The 23,452-nt window shown below is 50.3% G+C and overlaps 1 protein-coding gene across 1 annotated transcript in view; it reads right to left on the bottom strand.

Annotated features, from left to right (window-relative positions):
* Window positions 1–665: 665 nt before the first annotated feature.
* The window catches only part of TET3 (tet methylcytosine dioxygenase 3), a 106,803-nt gene continuing 84,016 nt past the window's right edge, over window positions 666–23,452 (bottom strand). Inside the window, exons 6-11 of the mRNA XM_030827703.1 lie at window positions 22,898–23,106; window positions 20,891–21,041; window positions 17,961–18,050; window positions 17,286–17,423; window positions 9,266–9,602; window positions 666–8,450 (exon numbers count right to left, since the gene is read on the bottom strand). Coding sequence (XP_030683563.1) covers window positions 6,667–8,450; window positions 9,266–9,602; window positions 17,286–17,423; window positions 17,961–18,050; window positions 20,891–21,041; window positions 22,898–23,106 — 2,709 coding nt within the window. The 3' untranslated portion in view covers window positions 666–6,666. The remainder of the gene's footprint in view (window positions 8,451–9,265; window positions 9,603–17,285; window positions 17,424–17,960; window positions 18,051–20,890; window positions 21,042–22,897; window positions 23,107–23,452) is intronic.

The raw sequence follows: 23,452 nt of genomic DNA, 5'->3' as shown, positions 1-23,452 counted from the left end.
GCTGAAGTCCTTATCAACAGCTGGGCTGGTTGTCCCTCAAAGACACTGGATCAATTTCAATCAGATGTTTCACGCAGGAGGAAGAGCGAGCAGATTCACTATTCTCTCTTCTCCTTCCTCAATTCATATTCCCTTTTCAAGAACAGCCACCTCCGGAATTGGCAATCTGAATTAAAGAAGGTAGCTCCAGGCATGGGATCTTGTGGGAAACCTCTGCCGCTGGTCAGCAGAATCTCGGGTTCCGTATTAGCCAATCCCTACTAGACTTGCTGTTCAAGCCATCCGAACCAAGCAGGATTCGGTGATCCTTTAGCAAACCTAACAAACATCAGAAGTTAATTTTAGTAGGAGGGGGGTATTTCCCAGTGGAAAGAATAAAAAGGACAAAAAAACATAAAAGGGAAAGAAAACAGAGAAACATAGATGAGAAAAAGGCCATCTCTACTTTCCCCCTTTAGATCCCGTTTTAACAGCTGATAGCCTTTGAACATTCCTTTATCCAGGTGGCAGAATGGACAAGGCCAGTTTCCGCTGCTGCTATTAGTGAGGGCTTCATTTGTACATCTACAACATACGGTGGGTGGGTGAGGTTACAGGGTACCTGACACATCACATTCCAGTCCTGGTTCAAGGAGGGGGAAAAAAAAGAAAGAACCCACACTGAATTTGAGTGCAAAAAATAAATATAAAATTTATTAAAACACCCACAATATTTTAAAGATACCAGGAGTAATACAGTTCACAAACCCAGTTGTTTGTGTAAATTATAATAAAATACAAATCAAAAAGGATACATACTTGCAATTTCTAGGCACCCTAAATTAAATTTACTGAAACACTGAGGGAGAAGGGAGGGTAAGGAGGGGTAGCTCAGGAGGCAAACCAATAAAGTGGAAGGAAAAAATATTAACAAAAAGGTAAAAATTATACAAAATAAAATTATCAGCATAAATTTACTGTACTAAGGATATCTACAGTTTAATACACATCCTATTGCCTTGAGACATTGCAAAAATCTACCATTCATCCATCAACCCCAGATAAACTTCATTTCAAGTAGCCACAGTTTACAAAGTCAAGACGGAATATTCAAGTATGGTTGTTAAGTTCACCTCCATTGGAAGCCAAGTAACCAAACAGGAATTCAAAGAGATAAGAAATAAAACACATCAAAAAGCTACAGGGGTTCTAGATTAAGTCTAATGTATTAATATGCCATTATACGACCTGCCCTTGTTTCTTTAATTGGAATACATGAAAAAGAAATGACATCACTCCTGTTTTTCTCCCCTCTTTTCCCCTCAAAAGAAAAAAAAAAGGGTATTGAAACCAAGAAAATTTGGAATGTTCAAATGAGCCAATTAGTTTCTTAATTTAAATCCCCGTGTGAAGAGTGATGAGTTACCCCTGAATGACGGGTAGTCAAAACGTGAAGAGGGAGCAAACAATACCACTACAAAAAGCATCCCTGATATCAGAATAGAAGCCAATGAGGAAGTAGGCCAAATCGCTCACTGATTCTTAGGCAAAAAGCAACTTTAGACCTTGCATTTCTGTGCTGCGGTCTCTGCTCAGGGGAGAAGCCTATTGCTCTGCTCTTGCCTGCAGCTCTGCAGGAGGAAGGGCTGGGAGCACCAGAGGGGGCCGCCCCTCCCCCTGCACTCGCAGAGTGCACTCGCACTCTGTGCACCTGGATGTGGGACTGTATAACTTATGCTGGGGGTATGCACCTCAAAAATGTTTTGGTCCAGGGTATGTTGAAGTTGGCTATGTACTACAGCAGAGGCAGCTGGCTAACAAAACTAGGTTTTGAGGGAGTCATTTCAAATGACAGCAACAATGACTGAGAAAGCTCAATGAGATGGGCATAGGAAATTCACATTTTATTCAAAAGCAAAACTTAAACATGAAATACAGCCAACTACGCTCCTTCCTTTCGGCGTTCCGCTATCTTAACTGAAGAATGAAACACAAAATGACCCCAGATTTTTCAAGGTCAAGTACGTCATCAGACGGACAACCTGCAAGTATCAGACCCTCATGGAATCTACTTTACTGAAGTTGTCATGATGTCCTGTTTTTGAGGTATTTAAAAAAATTATTGTGACAGTGGATGACACAAAATGGAGCTTCCTGGTGAGTTTTTAAAACATCAACTTCTGTGGACCCAAGAAGAAATTTAGGTTAGCACCAACTAAAAAGCAGCCTCAGTGGCATCGAGTGAGCAAAGAAAGCTCCTTCCTTTAGTTCGAACATAAGGGGTTACCAATGAGAGGCAGAAGCAACGCTGGGTCAGAGAATGAAGCCCCTGCCCACCATGGTCCCAGCCAGTGCCAGGGGAGGAAGGAGATCCATCTGGTCTCCCTTGGTGTGCCCTTGGGACTCCCAGAGATGTCTGCTTAGCACCCTGGGCTGCAGGAGAAAATCTGTGTCCCTGGCTATGAGAATGCCTATCATGCTAGGAGAGGCAGGAGTACCCAACTCCCCTTCCTCAAAAACAAAAACTCAAAAAACCCTTCGCCCTTTCTTTCACATCAAGCCTGAGAAGACAGGTGTGGAACCAAAGCACCTGCCAAGCCAGGCAGGCCCACTCCCGATCATAGAAAGGGAGATAGCTGCCTTCTCGACTTGCTTTGTTTGGCCACCAAGGGAAGAACAATACAACACAACACAACACTGCTCAGAGCAGATTATAGCACGGTAAACGGGTCTAAGACAGCACCAAAAGAGGGAGGGAAAAAAAAAGCCAAGAGACTGGAGCCCACCTTGTTTTTGGTTGGTTGTGGTTTCAGAACGTTGATAGCACCTCAGCAAGACAGGATCAGGGACAGTCACATTAAAACACCATAGCACCATTTTATTTAGACTATTTCAATTCATAAAAATGCTTCCTAGTCCATAAAACACACTTCAGTAACAAAAGGAAAGAGATACTGGTTGAGGCACGTCAGGGATATCATATAGTTTTCCACCAGCTTTGCCTTGGTTTGAGATCTCATGGTGATTAAACCTCTAGAAGCAAGTCTGGCTGGGTTTCTCTCAATGAAATTAGGTTATCATCGACTCACTGTCAACCATCCTTGCACATCTACTGCTGTGTGGTACAAAGCAGTTAAGCTCTGCTACTTCTTTCCTTGGCTTTAGCACTTTTTAAAAAAAATCCCTTGCTCTGCAAACTACTGTTTCCAAAAGTGGCTGGTGGAAGGACCAAGAGGGGGCGGTGGGGTATCATCTCTTTCCACGCACACCATTGTCACCTTGGTGAGAAGGCAAAGCAGTACCCATGAAGCCGGGGCGTGGGAAACATTGGCCCTGCTAAAAACCAGACCCAAAACCAAAAACCAAAAAACCCCCAAATCCATGCAACAACAACTTTAGTCAAGATTTCTGATGGTCAGATGATGATTTCTTGAGCTAGCACCAGTTATTTGTGAGAACCTGCTGCGAAGCGATTTTTATTTTTAAAATCTCGTAGCACAGAACTTTACAAGCACTTCCCTTGCACGCAACAGGCAGGGAAAACAAAACAGAGCAGAAAAGGAACCAAATGTTTGCACTGCACGTGGATGGTGTCCGTGGACAGGGCACACTGGGGAGATGACTAAGACGCCATCGATTTCCGTTGCTATAATATGACTCTTCAAACTTGGTCATGCTGTTAGGTTCTTTAGTTGCAATGGCTTTATTTTTCTTCTCATGATAAAAATGTCTGTTAATCATCTTTAGGACTTAAAAAATGATAGTGCCAGTAAAAAATAAAAATTTGATTTTTCTCTTTAAGAAACCTTCAGCAGCAAGGGGGGGCTAAAGAGCTGTGCATAGTTACTTTTTAAATATATGTCTAAAGCATGCTAATTTTAATGACTGAGATTTGAGGTAGGTTAGACATGTAGTGTACAAATCAGCATGGGCTTGAGCACGGCAACCACACCGCCTAACTCTGGAAATGCCATTCTGAGGGGAATGGGGACATCCAATGGAGACTGCCTCTTGACTCACCTCTCAGCAGCCTATTTCCTACTGCAGAAACTGATGAACCAAGGCTGTTTGGGCTGGGGGACAGACGTCGCATGCTTTTAGCTTGTATTGATTTCTCCTTTCATCTAATGGCTTTCCTACCAAAGGGTGATGAGGGGAAGAGTTTATTTAACATACATCAGGAAGATTCACACATGCCAAGTATCAGAATCACCTGGGTTACACTCGGGACCTTCCAAACCAACAGCCAACCTGGGGCTTCCACGGGTCATACAGACGGTCACATTCTCCAAATGTTTCGTAAAATATTGTATTTCTTGCTTAAGATCATTTAAAATGAAGTTTTCAAGGCACCCCCGCATCTACCTAAGCACGGAGTCAAATGAGACCTGCATAAAAGTACTGATGCGATAAGCAAAATAGCATTTAAAGGACCCAATTTTTCCTCAAAACTAGAAAATTAGCATGCTCATTAAAGACTCTGCTTCCTTTAGCTTGTCAAACTGAAGGTCAGAGGTTTTCCTATAAATCTGAGTTCTGAATAATTCTAAGTCCTGATAAGCTCTTGGGTATTTATTTCAAAAGCAATAATATTTCATTTTTTTTGTCCTGTAAAATAAATGCAACTTTACAGAATATGGTAAAAGTGGAGGATAGACAAAGCACATTAAATATTCAGCTACTATTTACAATTTCTCCCACAATTACATGTTAAAACATACTTTTTTTCAAGTTGCTGTTTAAATCTAGGCAAAAGTGCTTAAAAAAATCTTTCACTATTTACAGTTAAAACCAGACCACATAAATGCTCAGGACATCTTACAATGACCCCTCCGCCAGTGCTTCCAAACAGATACAGTAAACACCCAGCAGGCCGGTTCTCAGCTCTTACTCAAGGCACCCGGAAGCTCAGGAACTTGCCTATAGCGGTCATCTGATTGTTAAACATGATTCATGAAGACCCATATCTGAATACAACTGCTCAGTAAATACCTGTTCATCTCAGGGCTTGGTGGTCATCCACCGTGTGGCCACATTCCCCTCTGTGTGTCCTGATGAAGCCCCCCATTCACCACACACACATCCACATGGGTAGCAAGAGATCATTTCTGCTAATATCACAGGAAAAACCAACACTCCAACAAAGTTTGACGTGGTGATGATGAGTATTGCTCCCATCAGGCCCAAACTCTCTCAACAACGTCACAAAAATTAAGCACCACATTCTCATTTCAAAGAACCGAATGAATGCACCAGAATTTCAGAACAGCTATGTTAAAGTGGATGAAGAGGGGAGAAAGGAAAAAAAGAAAATGATCAAATGGAGAAATGGCACCAATTAGGGAGGAAAATTATAGCAACCTGTTGAAAATGTTTGACTCTTGCACTTTAAAATTGTTAAGTGTAGGCCCCCGAACCCGATGATAACATGGAGGAAGCAGGCTCAGGTGTGAGGCATGCACCATTGTCCAATGTGGAAATTCAGGGATCAGGATAGATGCATTAACTGTTGTTACACTGGTCTGCTGAGCTCCTGTAGGATGTGACCTGCCCAAGAGTCAAGAAAGTCCCAGCACAACACTACAGCACCAGGCTCCGCACAGCACCATGCACAGAGCACCACTGGCTTTTCACAGCTTGGGTTCAACTTCCTGTTTTTAAAGATACAGTAGCCCTTTTTCAATGTCAGCATAGACTTTGGGGGCATTTTTAAAAAAACTGCCACTAAGACAAATTCCTTCAGCTCAGCATGCATTGGCTTGGCAACGTGGTGGGCGCGGCCCCTAAGAACCTTGCACTCCAGCTCCAGCGTGAGGTGCTGCCTAGTGAACCATGACATCATGTGACTCCATAAATAACGGACAGAGGATTCAGTGTGGAGACTAGCAAGCTTGAAGCCATCTACTTCCAACCTGGTTTCTGGGGAAAGCTATGCCAGCATCTCGTGGGGGCTGGCCTGGGGTGCATCTGCCCTTCGACTCCAAGCCAGGGACTGGAAAAGGGACCCCAGATGGTTTTCTGCAGACTCTCCCATCCTATCAGAGAGGACAGAAGCTGTCCTGAGGCTCCCTTCCCCAAAGGGAAGGGGTGTGTGTCGGGAGGGATGAACTGGGTGGCTACCGTCCACGCTTGGCTCTCGAGGGGCAGATGGCTGAGGACCTCGCCAGCGCCCGAGGGGCTTGGCTCGCCGGACCCAGCGAGACTGGGCGGGGGAGCACTACTGGCCTTTCCTGCCCATCCTTTACCATTACTATTGTCGCTTTTAAAAAATCCAATAAATACACATTTTAAATGGAATTTAAAACTACTCCTTTGTGAAAGGATACTATAAACTTTCTTTCCATTATTGTGATATACAAGGATAGAGTTTTAAAAACAAAGAGAAAATAAAAACCCCCCAAACAAGGGGGGGGAAACAACTTGGAGATATAAATATTAAGATCACAGAAAAATCACCCGACAGCCGTAGTTTCTTCTTCAAAGTGCTGGGGAAGTGGGGGTAAGGGAGGGGCGGGTCAGTTCTGAGGTTTGGACCATAAATACATATATATGATATGCGCATCTATATATGTATATAGAGATAAAAAGACTTCTGCACCCCCAACCCGCCCCCAGGTATGAGGGCAAAAGCACCACAGAGACAGCTCGGGCCGGGCCCGACGCTGAGGTACGCTGGCTCCCTGGCACCTAGATCCAGCGGCTGTAGGGGCCAGTGACCTTCGTGTAGGCATAGGAGGACACGGTGACTGCCGAGTCTGTGGGCACAGCCAGTGCCTGCCGGGTGGGGACGACCCCCTTCTTCTCCTTCTGCTGGGGCTCAGCAATCACAGTGCCCCCCCACTTGCGCTTCTTCCCGTAGAGCTTGGCCTCCTGCTGGCCCAGGCCCAGCCGGGCAGCCTCCTCCTGCCGTGCCCGTGCCCTCTCCGCCAGCTGCTTCATCTTGGCTTCCCAGAGGGCCAGCCCATGGTTGGGCTGGTTGAGGTTCTTGTGCTGGTAGAAGACCAGCGAGATGCGGGTGGGGTGGCAGCGGTTGGGCTTCTTAAGCGGCGTGGTGGCGTGCAGCTCCCGCCGGGCACACTCGATGAGGATGGAGCCGTGGGCTGGGGCCACGGCCACACCGCCGATGTTCTCGTCCAGGAAGTTGTGTTCACTGTCCGACCACAGCTCCTCCTCTTCCTCCTCCGCACCACCACCGCCCTTCTCCTCCTTCACCGCTCCCTTGCTGGGGGGCTCCTCAGCTGGCCCCTCTTCCAGGCTGAAGGGGTCCCACAGCTTCTCCTCCGACTTCAGGGCCCCAAACAGCTTCTCGCTGGATCCCAGGGGCAGACCAAAGGACTGCCAGGCCTTGTCCAACTGGCTGGCCCCTGCGGCTGGAATCCTGCCCTCCTCTCCTTTCATGGGATTCCACAGCTTGTCTTGGAACCCAGGACCACCTTTCAGGGCCGAGTTGAAATCCCCTGCCCCCAGCGCCCACGGCTTCTCAGTCAGGCTGGGCCCAGCCAAGGCAGACATGCTGTTCCCAAACTTGCAGGGGCTCCACGGTTTGCCTCGCAGCCGTCCTCCAGAGTGGGAAGCCGCCTGCTGCCCCTCACTGGGGAACAGCCCCCACTGGCCATCTGTGAAGTGGGAAGGACCCAGGCAGCTGGCCCCAAAGGAACTGAGCTTGTCGGGGACGATGGCAGGACTCTCCCCAGACGAGAACACACCCCAGCTGCCACCCACACTGTTAGTCCTCTTGGGGGACATGCTTGGGCCTCCTGAGTACTGTCCCCAAAGGTGACTGGGTCCTCCATTCTGAGACACCTCGGGCAGAGGTGTCTTGCCCATCTTGCCAGCGTCTCTGGGCACAGGCTCAGCCTGGGTCAGCGGGTCTACTGGCTCTTGCTTGATGGATCTGTTGTAGCAGTTGGAGCTCTGGGCAAAGGGGGAGGGGTCCCTGGACACTGAGTGGATTGGGGGGGCCTTGGGAAGCAGATACTCCTTGGGGCCTGGGTACGCAGGCTGCTGGTGGTGAGGAGTGGGGTGGCGGGCGTCTGTGGGAACAGCCTGGCTAGGCAGCTCGGCAAACTCAGCACCACCGTAGGCCGGGCTCAGGCTGTTATGCAGAGCGTGGAGGTCTGGCTTCTTCTCAAAACTGCCACTGCTGCCACTGTGCCCCCAGGCACCAGGACCCAGGAACTGAGAGGGGAAGACAGGGTTGCTGGATGGAAAGCCATAGTAGCTAAAAGATGGGAGAGCGTACTTGGAGTGGAAGCCATTGACGGAGGTCAGGCTGGGCTGTGCATAGTAGGAGTGGTAGGAGTACACGCTGTTCATGCTGTAAGGGTCGGAGGGCCGGCAGTTGCCCAGCACCGAGTAGCTCTCCACCACCGCGTTGCCACTGTACTTGAAGGAGCTGAAGTGGTTCTGTGGCTCCACCTTGAGGGAAGGCTTCAGGCCTTGCTGGGACAATCCACCCTTCAGAGACAGGCCTGGGGAAACAGAAGGCAAGATGGCAGAGGGGCAGACACCACCACAGCCTGGAGAGGCCCTGGGTGGGGGACTGGGGATGGACCCTCCCTCTTTCCCAGGGATGTTTCCTCTTTTGGGACAGGCAGGTGAGGTGCTGAGGCATGTCCAGCCCAGACCAGGTCGTACTCCCTGGGCCCTGCTCAGCACAGGCCCCAGCTCCAGCCCCTGCTCAGCACAGGCCCCAGCCCCAGCCCCAGCCCCATTGCGGGTGGGAGGAGGCGATCCCTGGTGAGAAGCAGCTCATGCGGGGTCCACAGTATCCCCACCAACTCCTCTTCTCACCCTAGAGAACTCCAGAAGTTGTACTGAACCACCACCACCCACTCTGTGCCCAGCCCAGTCGGGATCACTGCAGGGACCAGGGCCAGGAGAATGAGAACTCAGATGCCTGCCAGCAACCGTCTCCGCCCATAAGCCCTGCCGCCCTGGCACACACCCACATGCCCTGAAGTGCTGCTACTCACCTCAGTATCTCAGAGGGGAGCAAACTAGAGCTCAGAGGGGAGCCTCTGATTCTCTGAGGGATGCAAACTAGAGGAGAAACCCAGTGCTTCCCCTCTACCAAGCTCAGTTCCAAGCAGATAACAAGTCCTGCTGTACTTGCGTCCCCACAGCCTCCTATCAGGCTGGCTGTCTGTGGCTGCTGCAGATACCCTTCTGACAATTAAGCAGAGGCCCCAGTTCCAGTGTGATGCAGGAGGGTGCGTGGAAGAGCAGGGGCCCCCATGAGGACAGTGCCAATGCGACTCCCAGCGGGCACCCTCCCCCCACACACCTGGGTCTGACGTAATGCCCGCCAGCTCCAGGGCCTCCTGCTTGATCTTCTCCGGAGTGCTCAGCTTCTCCTTCTGAATCTTCTTCTTCTCGGCTGCTGCCTTTCTGGCTTCAAGCTGCCGCTGGCGGCAGGACTTGGCAGGCTCGGGCAAGCGTCGGACCTCGCGGGGGAAGGCGGTGAGCACCTGGATGGCTCCGCTGCCCACCTTTGCATTCTGGTTCTCCTCGCTACCAAATTCATCCGTGTTGGCCATCTTGTACAGGGGGAGAACGTGCAGCTGCTCATCCTCAGGAATCTTGCCCACGCAGCGATTGTCTTCCTTGGTCAGGGTGCAGACCTGCCCCAAGCAGTGGGGGAGAGAGGACATGGGGTTGGGGGACCGAGTGCTGGGAGAGAGGGGTCTGAGCACCCAAAACACGTGACCTCATCTTTCCCCACACAATCCCAATACCAGCCACTACTACTTCCGAGAGTTTCTGGAAAGCACATTGATCTTGGTTCACGGGGCAACAGTATCACTAGCATTTACAGTCCATTCATCAACTTTTTTTTTTTAATTAATTTTTTTTTGCACACAAAACAATAAACATTTTCTAAAAATACATACAAACAAAAAGATACATATCAAACATATTAGGAAGGTTGCACATGGGAAGACGGGGAATAGAAATGGGGGGTGGGAATTAAAGAAAATAAATGAGGGACTTTGTATGGATCAATGATAATAACTCAATCCTCTATTTGACAAAGAAGAAGGAGAAGGAAGAGGAAGAAAAAGCAAGTGGGATAAAGGATCAGAAAGGGAGGAAAATGGAAAAAATTAGAGTATGACTCCAGGGTAGACCTGTTTTGTTGTCGCTGGGTTGGTTGATCTGTTGTATTTTTCACGTTTCGCCATGTTGGCCAGGCTGGTCTCGAACTCCTAGCCTCAAGTGATCAACCCGCCTCGGCCTCCCAGAGTGCTGGGACTACAGGCATGAGCCACCACGTCTAGCCCCCACATTGCGTCTGGCCTCCATGGTAGACCTCCCAGACGGGGCGGCCGGGCAGAGGCGCTCCCCACATCCCAGACGGGATGGCCGGGCAGAGGCGCTCCTCACTTCCCAGACGGGGTGGCCAGGCAGAGGCGCTCCTCACATCCCAGACGATGGGCGGCCGGGCAGAGGTGCTCCTCACTTCCCAGACGATGGGGGGCTGGGCAGAGGCGCTCCTCACTTCCCAGACTGGGTGGCCAGGCAGAGGCACTCCTCACTGGTGGCCGGGCAGAGGCGCTCCTCACTTCTTCCCAGACAGGGCGGCCAGGCAGAGGGGCTCCTCACTTCCCAGACAGTGGGCGGCTGGGCAGAGGTGCTCCTCACTTCTTCCCAGACGACGGGCGGCCGGGCAGAGGCGCTCCTCACTTCTTCCCAGACAGGGCGGCCGGGCAGAGGCGCTCCTCACATCCTAGACGATGGGCGGCCGGGCAGAGGTGCTCCTCACTTCCCAGACGATGGGGGGCCGGGCAGAGGTGCTCCTTACTTCTTCTCAGACGGGGTGGCCGGGCAGAGGCGCTCCTCACTTCTTCCCAGACGGGGCAGCCGGGCAGAGGCGCTCCTCACTTCCCAGACGGGGTGGCCAGGCAGAGGCGCTCACTTCCCAGATGGGGTGGCCGGGCAGAGGCGCTCCTCACATCCCAGACGGGGCGGCCGGGCAGAGGCGGTCCTCATATCCCAGACGATGGGGGGCCGGGCAGAGGCGCTCCTCACTTCCCAGACGATGGGGGGCCGGGCAGAGGCGCTCCTCACTTCCCAGACGGGGCGGCCGGGCAAAGGCGCTCCTCACTTCCCAGACGGGGCGGCCGGGCAGAGGCGCTCCTCACATCCCAGACAATGGGTGGCTGGGCAGAGGTGCTCCTCACTTCCCAGGCGATGGGCGGCCGGGCAGAGGTGCTCCTCACTTCTTCCCAAACGGGGCGGCCGGGCAGAGGCGCTCCTCACTTCTCAGACAGGGCGGCCAGGCAGAGGAGCTCCTCACATCCCAGACTATGGGTGGCTGGGCAGAGGTGCTCCTCACTTCCCAGACGAAGGGGGGCCGGGTAGAGGCACTCCTCACTTCCCAGACGACGGGGGGCCGGGCAGAGAAGCTCCTCACTTCTTCCCAGACCATGGGTGGCCGGGCAGAGGCGCTCCTCACTTCCCAGACGATGGGCGGCCGGGCAGAGCCTGCAATCCCAGCACCCTGGGAGGCCAAGGCAGGTGGCTGGGAGGCGGAGGCTGCAGCGAGCCAAGACCACGCCACCGCACTCCAGCCCGGGCAACACCGAGCACCAAGTGAGCAAGACTCCGTCTGCAGTCCCAGCACCTCGGGAGGCCGAGGCGGGCAGACCACTCGAGGTCAGGAGCTGGAGAGCAGCCTGGCCAACATGGCGAAACCGTGCCTCCAGCCAAAGGACAAAAACCAGGCAGAGGTGGTGGCGCGCGCCCGCAATCCCAGGCAGCCCGCAGGCCGAGGCAGGAGAATCACGGGAGCCGGAGGCAGGGAGTCTGCAGCGTGCCGACTATACTCCAGCCCGGGCAACAGAGGGAAGAAGGGAAGGAAAGGAAAGAAAAGGAAAGGAAAGGGGAGGGGGAGGAGAGGAGAGGGGAGGGGGAGGGGGAGGGGGAGGGGGAGGGGGAGGGGGAGGGAGCCACTCATCAAGGCACATTATCTCCTATGATCCTAAGAAGGCTGAGAAGAGATGAGATACCTGGCAAGGGGCCTGGCCAGGACCTGGAGGCTTGCTCTGCCCTCTGGCATAGCACTGACGCCACGGCACCACGTTGTCCAGTGAAGCTCGGACCGTCCGCCATTATCTTCCTTGTTCTAAACACTCAGCCTCCTTTTGCTCTTAAAATATGTTTCCTTTTGGGAGGCCAAGGCAGGCGCATCACCTGAGGTCAGGAGGTCGAGACCAGCCTGACCAATATGATGAAACCCTGTCTCTACCAAAAATATAAAAATTAGCCAGGCGTGGTGGCATGAGCCTGTAATCCCAGCTACTTGGGAGGCTGAGACAGGAGAATTGCTTGAACCCGGAGATGGAGGTTGCAGTGAGCCAAGATCATGCCACTACACTCCAGCCTGGGCAACAAGAGTGAAACTCCGTCTCAAAAAAAAAAAAAAAAAAAGTTTTCTTTTTATTATAAACTCTATGTGCTGATTGTAGAAAATTTAGGCAAGCAAAAAGTTAACAAAATCTCCCATCCCACCACCCAGAAGTAATCACTTTAAATATCACGGTCACCTAATTGTGTACATACACAAGTACACAATTACTTTTTGGTAATTAAAGGGGATATTATGCATATGGTCATATAATAGCTTCTTTTTTTCTTAACACAGTATATTTTCCTGTGCATTTATGATTAGAGCTGTGTAATATTATTCTACTGCATCAGTGTGTTAATATCATTATCAAATATTTCAACTTGTTTCCAATTTTTTTATACGATAATACTTTTTGAAATACCCTTTTAGCTAAATTTTGTAAGATTCTTAATTCCTTAGAATGAATGTTAAGTAAAACTGCCACATACTGCCAGACTACCCTCAAAAATGATTCGGTTTTTCACTCATACCAGCAGAATCTGTTTCAACTTTCCTATATTTTTTCCACTAGTTTCTTTAAAAACTTTTTGCTCACTGTTAAAATCAATCTCGTTGTTGGTGTACATTTCTCACAAGATTTGCTTTTTTATTCAAGTTTACTCTCTACTCTTGTGTTGACTATATTTTCTTATTTTCTATATTTTTGATGCTCTGGCCTTTGAGGTCTTGATCCCAGAGAGGCTGCCCCTCCCAGGGCTACTTAATTCCCAGAGATAGCAAATGGCTCCCTGCGAGTGTGCCTCTGATATATGAACCAACAAATCCAGAGCTCACAGCCCCAGCCATCTCCTTTATCAAACTCACACACCAAGCCAGTATTTCCCTGGCCTTATAGAGGGCTGCGCATGAGGAACCACCCCATAGCTCAGAGCCTGCTAAAGTATTCAAACTGTCCAATCCTAAACTTCCCCAGTGTAACTACCCTGCATCACCCATTCTTCCCTGCAAAACCCCACTAAAGACTCTGGGCCATGCTCCTCACTCTTCCTCTTCTGCCTCCTGACCGGCCCGGTGCTCCCCCAAGTGGCCCCAGAGCATGACCTGCCCTCCTGTTTCTAGGATCTGAGTATAAAGTTCTTTCCTGACAATTATCCAGGTCTGCATGTCTTACCATAACCAATTAAAATAAATCCTTGGCCCATTTTAACACAATTCTCTCACTGTCTTCCTTCTTTTGTGAGTATTATGACTTTTGCCCACTACTATATATGACTTGTCACTTTTTAAATCACGAAGTCATCTTTGCATATTAAAGTTATAATTTCTTTATCACTTGTTACAAATATTGTAGCAGTTGGAGCTCTGTGAATTATTAGCCATTGTTAGTGTTTAGATGACTACGCAGACATCTGAATGTATGTATGTGTGTGTGTATGTGCATGTATGGCTATATAAAACTACAAATTGGATCACATTATATATACATGCTATTCTGTGACCAGCTTTTCTTTTTCTTTTTCTTTTTGAGATAAGGTCTTAGTCTATTGCCCAGGCTGCAGTGCAGTGGTGTGACACGGCTCACTGCAGTCTCAACCTCCTGGGCTCAAGTGATCCTCCCATCTCAGCCTCCTGAGTAGATGGGACTACAAGCATGCACAACCACGCCCAGCAAATTTTTGGTATTTTTTGTAGAGACGGGGTTTTGCCATATTCCTCAGGCTGGTCTCAAACTCCTGGGCTCAAGTGAGCCTCCCACCTCAGCCTCCCAAAGTGCTGGCATTACACATGTGAGCCACCGTGCCCAGCCTGACCTGCTTTTCTTTTTTTTTTTTTTTTTTGAGATAGAGTTTTGCTCTTATTGCACAGGCTGGAGTGCAATGGCGCCATCTCGGCTCACTGCAACCTCTGCCTCCCGGGTTCAAGCGATTCTCCTGCCTCAGCCTCCCGAGTAGCTGGGATTACAGGCTCCTGCCACCATGCTTAGCTAATTTTTTGCATTTTTAGAAGAAACGGGGTTTCACTATGTTGACCAGGCTGGTCACAAACTCCTGACCTCAGGTGATCCACCCACCTCAGCCTCCCAAAGTGCTGGGATTACAGGCGTCAGCCACCGCGCCCGGCCTTACCTGCTTTTCTTAACTCAAGGATAACTCAAGGCATCCAGTTTGTATTGGCCTTTCAATTGTTATTATGGTGTTTTATTACACTGAACAGAAGCCTTATATTTTTATGGCACTAACTTTATTAACCCTTTCACTTAGAGGCACTCCGAGTTTGGTGTCATGCCCTACTCAGCTTGTTTCTTCCCAGACTATGTGTGGATCTACGACTTCCTCTGCTCTGACCAACCTCCTGTGTACTTTCTGGGTTGGACTGGCCAGCCCCAGCCCTGCTTCCTACCAGTCTGTCAGACCAATGCTATAAACAACAGACCAAAGGGAAAATTCAAAGGATGAGATGTGGCAGAAGCTGTATTTCCTACAAGAGATACTTTACAAATATCAAAAGGTAAGGGCAGCCTGATTAAAAAAATAAGTAAAGTACATAAATAGGATAGTCGCAAAGATGAAATTCAAATGTGTAAGAAGAAATAGGAAAAAATGTTCAACCTCTCTAGTAATAAAATAAACACAAATTAAAATAAGATCGTATGTTTGCCTGTATGTTTCCCACTCAGGCAGCAGGCAAAGATGAAAGAGACTGACAAAATCCAGTGTTGCCAAGTAAGTAGGAGAATTAGTGCCCCAAGCCTGTAAAAGTAAACATCAATGCAATCTCAAGGAGGTTACTGCGCCACTGCACAAATATGTGAGAAGAATGGCCTCTCCCTGTGGTTTACAGAAGGGAAATGTCTGAAAGCACTTACTGTCCATTGATAGGGGACTGGTTAAATAAATGATGGCAGAGCCATACATACAGCCTCAGAAAATGAAGTCCACTGACATAGAAAGCTTAAGAAAAGCAGGTCATAGAACAGCATGTATGTATAATGTGACCCCATTTGGGTAAAATTTCATAGAACCATTCGTGCACACATACACATTTGGGTGTCTGAATGGATGGTTATCAAACTGCTAACTGGTTATCTCTGAGATTTCAGGCAACCTTTTTAATATTATTTAAATTTTTTAAAAATGAGTATTGTTTAGGAAAAAACAATACTTTTCATTTTGGAAGAAAATACTCCTTTTTTCAACCCCAAACTCTAGAAGCTCTGTGATCCAGATCACCTCATGGTGCTCTTGCTCTCACCCACCTTCCAGGGCTCCCCGGCTCCTTCGTCTCTCTAACACTGTGGGCATGCCCTTTCTGTGTATTTCACCTAGAAATCCTCACAACAGAGTGCCAGCAGGAGCTGCCCCTTCTTGCTTCTCAGTCTTGGATGCAGTGATAGAAAACAAGTGGAGAAATGAAATCCTGAGGTGGGTCCATCAGTCCCCAGGGGGCATAAGCTACACTTGGAATCTGGGAGCCCTCTTTCCAGGCAGATGTGCTGGTGCCCTTGCCTCGTCCTCAGCCCCTGGAAGCCCTGTCTGCCCAGAACCTGGCTAAAAGGCAGAGCAGACAGCCAGCATCATCCCTTCAAGGAAGCCCCTACCCAAGTCCAAACCTCTCTTCTCCATCTGCACTTACTCCCCTGGTGATGGCGTCGGCCTCACAGCTCTAACTATAAACGATGTGCTCTCCAGACCCTCCTTGCCCCCTGCCTACTCCACATCTCCACCTGCATGTCTAGCAGGCCTCTTGAAACAGGACTCTTGATTTCTTACTCCTAAATTCAGCCTTCCCCTGTTACTGTACATCTCGGTCCATGTTACCAACAGTCACCCAGATGCTCAAGCAAAAAGCCTTGGAGTGCTCCTCAAGTCCTGCTCACATAACAATCCAGCCCATCTGCAAATCCTCTGGGCAGTCCCTTCCACATCATCCAAAATCTGTCCCATCAGCACCTCCCCCAACTCCTGCCCAAGCCGTGTCTCCTCTGGCCTGGACGGCTGCCCCAGCCTCCTCCTTTGCCTCCTTCCTATTATTCCCTCCCGTTCACCTCACTCTGCCCCTACCATCACACAACTCATTCTCTAACTGCAGCAGCAGGAGTGCGTCTAACTTTACAATGCAAACTTACTGCTGCCCAGCTGAGAAGCCCTCAACAGCTTTCCATCATACTTAGAGCAAACCCTGCAACCCTCCCCTGGCCCTCAAGGCTCCCTGTGAGCTGGTCCCTGCCGGCCTCTCCAACCCCACTCTCCCTGCCCCTTGCAGTAAGTTACTCCCTTCCTGTTGTTCCCTGAACACACACCCAGCCTGCTCCCCGCTTGGAGTCTGCACGCATGCTGGTCCCTCTGCCTGGAGCACTCTACCCCTACATAGTAGCTCTCTCACTCTCTTGCGCCATTCACATCTCAACTCAAATGTCCCCTCCTCAGAGCAGCCCCTCATCTAAAATAGCATCTCCTGTTGCTTTATCCCTCACCCTACTTCATTTTTCCCTCTTGGCCTTCATTGCTACAGGACATTCCCACACACACTTGGGCAGGAACTTTGTCCGTTTCATCCCGCAGCGTGCAGAGCAGTGCCTGGGCACAGCTGGTACTCAATACACATTTGTCCAAAGAATGAATCAAGGGTTTGTTTGCATTTAAATCCAAGTGTCCACAGAGACCAGGGCCCACGCTTTAGATAACTGGGCACTCCAGGTGCTTGAGGGGCTACATCCTGCAGCATCCCCCTAAGACACAGACACAAAGCCAGCCTTGTCTGTTCAAGAGTTTTCTGGTGAGGTTTTCTCTGGGAGGTGGGTAAGGGCAGGCCGTCTTGCAGGGAACCTTCCAGAGTTCTGAGGATCCTGTCTCCAGGTCCCTCCCTACCCTCATCCTGCCTTTCTGAAAAGACCACGGTGGACTCCCTCCCACAGTTGCCCCACAGGTGGGGCTATGACAGGGCACAGGCTTACCACGGTGCACCCATTGTAGAGGTTATGCTGGTCCTTGTGGGCGTGGGCACAGAAGTCCATGCAGGCCGTAACCCCCGCGAAGGGCCGTCCTTCCTTCAGCCCCAGACGGCAGTCAATCGCTATTTCCTCGTTGGTCACCTGTGTAGACAGCCAAGGAGAGGTGCTCACATGACCTGAGGTGAGTGGCCCCGATTCTGCACCTGGGGAGGCCAGGTCTTGGAAGGAGGGATGTTAAGGATGATAGTCACCTTGCCCTTCGACTGCAGGAGGGAGGTTTTCTGGCTGAGAGGCCCCAGCTACAAAAAAGTTACTTTCAGGCTCCTGTAGGAATTACTTCCTTCTGGGTTATCCCAAGTCCCCTTGCTTTGTCTAGGAGACACAAGGGTGACAGGTGAGAGAAACTCAGGCCTCACCAGTGGATACCAGAGCAGAGGAGGTGGATGGGTTACCAGGCGAAGGGAGAAGACCAGGATAGAAGAGGGACGGTGTGGGATGCAGGCAGCCAGGCGTAAAAAAGGGGTTTTTATCAAAGAACTACATCGTATTGCTTTACTTCTGGACTGGGCTCTTCCCATAAGAGAGCAAAAGAGCCCACTCTCCCACTTCCCACCTTCAGAGCCTGAGCAGAGATGTGGACGGTGACATGTGGGCAGCAAAAGGCCCAGGGCCTGTTACCTGGTTCTGATAGGCCTGAGGGGCCAGCCGCTTGTACAGGGGAGCGACTTCGGTGGCCAGGTCCTGGAAACTCTTCCGGAGCACTTCTTCCTGCAGAGAGAGGAGCAGTCACACATGCAGAGCAGCCCTGCCTGGCAGACCCTGCACCCTGAAAGTGGATTGGCATTCCTGAAGCATCGTGGGGGAGGCTGGGAGGGAGGTGTCATCAGGTGTCTTTCTGGCCTTTCCTTCAGAAGGGCTGTGGTGCTGTGTCTACTTCACAGCTGGGGACACTGAGGCTCCCAGGAAAAGCTGTGGAAGCCATGGCCTGAAGGTCTAGTCATCCTGCCTGCTAAACTACTGCTCCTTCAGGCTCCCGCCCAGTTCAGCCCAGAACATATCAAACAGTTTCTTGCTTTCGAGTGCTGAACACCCTAGGTCAGAGGTGTGGCATAGTGGGAATGAAAAAGCCAAGAGCAACAACTGTGGATCCTTCCCCCCAGGCTACAGACAGGAAGAGAGAGGCAGGATCCATGCTAGAAATTCCATAGCCAGCCCAGCCCAGCCCAGCCCAGAGCCTGTCATAAGACAGGGATACGGACAGACTTCAAAGCTCCAGCTGCTAGACTCGTACTACGTAATGTTATTCACAAACCACATGCAGCTACAGATATACAGATGAATTCTATTTTTTTTTTCTCTGAGACAGAGGCTCACTCTGTCACCCAGGCTGGAGTACAGTGGCACGATCTTGGCTCACTGCAACCTCCTGGGTTCAAGCAATTCTCCTGTCTCAGCCTCCCGAGTAGCTGGGATTACAGGTGCCCACACCTGGCTAATTTCTTTTATATTTTTAGTAGAGACGGGGTTTTGCCATGTTGGCCAGGCTGGTCTCAAACTCCTGACCTCAGGTGATCCACCCGCCTTGGCCTCCCAAAATGCTAGGATTACAGGCGTGAGCCACCATGCCCGGCCTGAATTCTAATAAAAATTAAAGAAATTCAGTCCCTCAGTTGCACTAGTCCCATTTTAAATACTCAGCAGCTACACGTGGGCTCCTGTATGGACAGCAGAGAATGTTTCCACCATCACAGAAAGTACTGTGGGACAGCACTGCTCTACGTGAAGCAGCAGCCCCTGGTGACATGTGGCAGAGAGTTCCAGGTATCTACAGCCTCTGTCTGGCCCTCCAAAAACAAGCAGGGCTTGAAGGGCTCCTAGGACACCATGAGCACAGGCACAAAGGGTTTATGAAGAAGAAAGCAGGAAGAGAGGAAAGAGAAAAAGAACCAAGCACACAGCATGAGAAATGGAAGGTGGAGACCCACAGCTCAGCTGTACATCCAGTGGGGTCGCCAGGGCTGCCAGCCACTCTTGACCAAGCCAGCCTCGGCCAGTGAGGCCGGGCCACCTCCCTGCCTGCTGTCCAGATGCTGCCACCAGCACAGCAGGGGGTGAGGCTTGTGAGCTCTAGGGACACACAGGCCTGAGTTTCAAACCTGCCTTCACCATGAACTAGCCACATGGGCTTAAGGAAGCCATCTGCCTCATCTGTAAAGTGACAGGTAACACTGCCTAGATCACTGGGGTGGAGGGGTCATGAAATCATCTGAGAAACCTGTGAGGGGCTTGGCACAGTGCTTAGCACATCGTAAGAGCACAGGAAGTGGCGGCTGGTAGAAGAGGGAAAGAATTTGAGAGAAATTAAGCCAATGTCTTTCCATTCCTGGTAGTTCTTAGGACCTGGTGGCCCCAGGGCTCCATTCATTGAAGCAACCACATCTGCTGCTTGTAGGGGAGGGTGAATCTTACCATAAATAAAAATCTAATAACAAATTAGACTATTTGCATGCAGGTCTATTAGACTATTTAAGTCTAAAAGCCAGGTCTGGGGTAAACAAAGAGTTCTGAATTTGAAAATGCTTCCTTTTGCTTATGAGGACCCAAGCTTGGCAGTCAGAGCACAGAAGGTGACACAGGCTTTGGTGTAGAGAGGGTGTCCCTGCACCATGGGAAGTGGGAAGCCCTTCTGGTACTAGGAGCTTGGAGAGATTTGGAAGGTTGTGACTTGAGTTCACATATTTGGATATTTGTCTGTATCCTAGCAAAGGAAGCCAGCACTCCACCCGCTCAGGAGCCCAGGCAGGAGGAAGGTAAAATGGCAGACAGCCTGGATAGGCTTGTGCCTTCCTTGCATTTGGAGCTGAGTGGAGACCGCCTCTCGGGAGGGCCTTTGCCATGCAGGCATCAGAGGACAAACAACAGAGGGGAGGCGGCCTGAGCAGATGCTCTGGCCCCCACGGCCTGAGGGCACCTTCCCCTGTTGTCTTGGGGCTGGGGGAGGCTCTGCAGGGAAGGGGTCTAGGTGAGGAGCCTGCAGAGAGAAGGTGCCGTGCCTAGTGGTCGTACTGTATGGACACCAGTCCAGAGCCCAGGGATCAGGCCAGGCCTCCAGCATAGAGACTGCAAGGGCCCGGACAACTGCCCAGAGACGTCTGTCCGGCAGCCAGGCAGGGTGGGAGATACCTTGGGAAGTACAGCAAAGGCCCAGAGGATGGCCCACACGCGGGTGACTGCCTTTCCTGCTAAACCTCACACCCAGAAAGGTGTCCTGGGAAGATGGGGGGAAGAAATGACCTCTGAGAGGGCCAAATTCTGACAAGCAATTTGAATATGTCTATCTTCGATATTTGGAATATTTACCTAAAAGAGATGGTTTAAATTGGAAGAGCCTGGGGCACCCATAACTGCTAGGTCTAATTTTTCACATTTGGTGCCCTCCACACACCCCTTATTTCACAGCAAGATAAGGTCAGCTTTTAAAAAAACGAAAACAAGTTCCACTTCCTGCGCATCTGAGTCATGGCGTGCCAGTCCCACCTCCCGCTGGACTATGAAGGACGCCAGGCGAGAAAGGGTGGGAGGCAGGGTCTCCGCCCAGCTCTGCTCACCTCTTTGGGATTGTCCCCTGCGAGGCGGAACTTGCGAGGTGTCTTGCTCCGAGCATACTTGCAGCCATTGAAGTACATGCTCCAGGAACAACCAAAGGAGAAGGAGGCACCGCAGGTGTTGGGGTCTTTGCCTTGGCAAGCGCAGGTCCGGCTGCAACACACAGCACAGGTCAGGGATACAGATGCAATATCCCTTCGTTCTGGAGTATTCCTCCTCCCTCAAGGGGTGGCCCTGCTGAGCCCTGGCACCCATCAGCCTCCCAGTGACTGAGACTCATCCTTCCCCGCCCCCAAACCCTTTCTCAAGTTTCCTTGAGTAGAAAGCCAGATCTAAGCAGCCTCTTCTGCCTGCACCACTGCGAGCCTGCAGGTCTAACACTGAGTCTGTTGCTGGGAGCAGCACATGGGTTTACGGAAGTAAGGGGGAAGAATCTGGTAAAAACCCATTAAGGTTTATACTTTCCCTTAACTCTAATATCTTAACCAGCTCCAGCACAGACCATATGAACAGGGAAATGATGTGAGCCCCAGGGTTTGAACGTGCCTATTTCCTATAGCCCAGATGCTAACAGGCCTTTCAACAAAGTATACTGAGATGAAAATTAATGCTTAATACAATCTGGAAACAACCCAAGTGCCCCTAACCGGGGAATGGATAAGCAAACTGTGATAGATCCACACAGTGGATTAAGACTCAGTGATAAAAAGGAACGAGCTACTGACACACACATCAACACAGATGAACACTGAAAACACTATGTTCAATGGAAGAAGCCAGACTCAGAAAGCTACACCCTGTATGATCCCATTTATGTGACATTCTCACAGAGGCAAACCTACAGGAACAGGAAACAAGACCGGTGGCTGCCCAGGGCTAGGGGAGGGCTTGCTTATAAAGGGCATGGGGCAGTTGGAGGGGGAAGATGGAACTGTTCTATATCTTTTTTTTTTTTTTTTTTTTTTTTGAGACGGAATTCTGTTCTGTTGCTCAGGCTGGAGTGCAATGACACGATCTTGGCTCACTGCAACCTCCGCCTCCCAGGTGAAAGTGATTCTCATGCCTCAGCCTCCTGAGTAGCTGGGATTACAGGAATGAGTCACCACGCCTGGCTAATTTTTGTATTTTTAGTAAAGACAGGGTTTCGCCATGATGGCCAGGCTGGTCTCGAATTCCTGGTCTCAGGCGATCCACCCGCCTTGGCCTCCCAAAGTGCTACGACTACAGGCATGAGCCACCATGCCCAGCCCTGTTGTATATCTTGATTGTAGTGGTGGCAGGTACGTGACTGTAAACATTTGTCAAAACTATATACCTAAGAGGATGAATTTTATTGTAAATAAATATACCTTCATTTTTAAACATGGGAAAAACTCTAATAAGGGCAGGGTTTTCTTGTTTTATTTTTGAGATGGAGTCTTATGTCGCCCAGGCTGGAGTGCAGTGGTGCAATCTCGGCTCACTGCAACCTCCGCCCCCCGAGTTCAAGCAATTCTTCTGTCTCAGCCTCCCAAGTACCTGGGACTACAGGCGTGTGCCACCACGCCCGACTAATTTTTTTATTTTTAGTAGAGATGGGGTTTCACCATATTGGCCAGGCTGGTCTCAAACTCCTGACCTTGTGATCCACCCACTTCGGCCTCCCAAAGTGCTGGGATTATAGGCATGGGTCACCACGCCCGGCCAAGGGCAGGTTTTGTAAATATCTTCGATACCTTCTATTTGTGGGGCACAGGTACTTCACACTCGCTAACATCATTAGTGCCAGTATATCGACCTGGGGTTTAACGGTGAGGTCAAATTAGCAGACCCTCTGGAGCCACAGCTAGAACCTAGCTCAAGCAAGATCTGTGGATATGCCTTCCTCAACCACAGTCCTAACTGTGCAGGACAAACAGTGCCGCAGAGAGGGCCCCTAGGAGCCTTCCCCAGGGTTGCCCGCAGTCTCCTGTATTTGCTGCCCAGGACCCTATAGGTGGGCCCTGGCCCTGCAGCCCCCTGCTACATACTCATCGTTGAGGCCGCATCTCCGGCTGGTGGGGTTCCCATACTTCCGGAGGGTGTCGGTGAGCTCCTGGTAGAGGGTGTCTCCGAGGCTACGGGGAATGCCCTCCCAGGCCAGGATGAGGATGACGATCACAGCATTCTGGCAGTGGTGGCCTGTCCGGTGCCGCACCAGGCAGAGCAGCTTCTCCTCCAGCGTGTGCCTGCGGATCACCTGCAGGGACGCAGGGTGTGAGGGGCAGGAGCCAGGTACCTGTGCTCCTCTGCATGGTGCCGCCCCTCCCTCTGTCACACAGACCCAGGGTGCAGGTCTTAAGCGCAGGGTTCTAGGGATGTCATGCCCTGACGACAGCAACCTCACAAGCTAAGAGGCCATAGGGAACAAATAGGGAACATTATTAGGAACAAATGTTTTGTTAGGGAACAAAAACATAAAAGTTATTTTGAGAGTGAAATAAAAAATAATTACCACAAAATCTAAGTTGCTGATGACTTACATAGGCTTAGGAGTAAAAATATACATATAAAAATTGTAAGCCAAAATACAGTCAGATTTTTAT

The sequence above is a fragment of the Nomascus leucogenys genome, chromosome 14 (genome assembly GCF_006542625.1).
Source record: "Nomascus leucogenys isolate Asia chromosome 14, Asia_NLE_v1, whole genome shotgun sequence".
NCBI classification, from domain to species: Eukaryota; Metazoa; Chordata; class Mammalia; order Primates; family Hylobatidae; genus Nomascus; species Nomascus leucogenys.
Note: the sequence above shows the minus strand (reverse complement) of the source record. Positions and strands in the feature narration are given on the sequence as shown.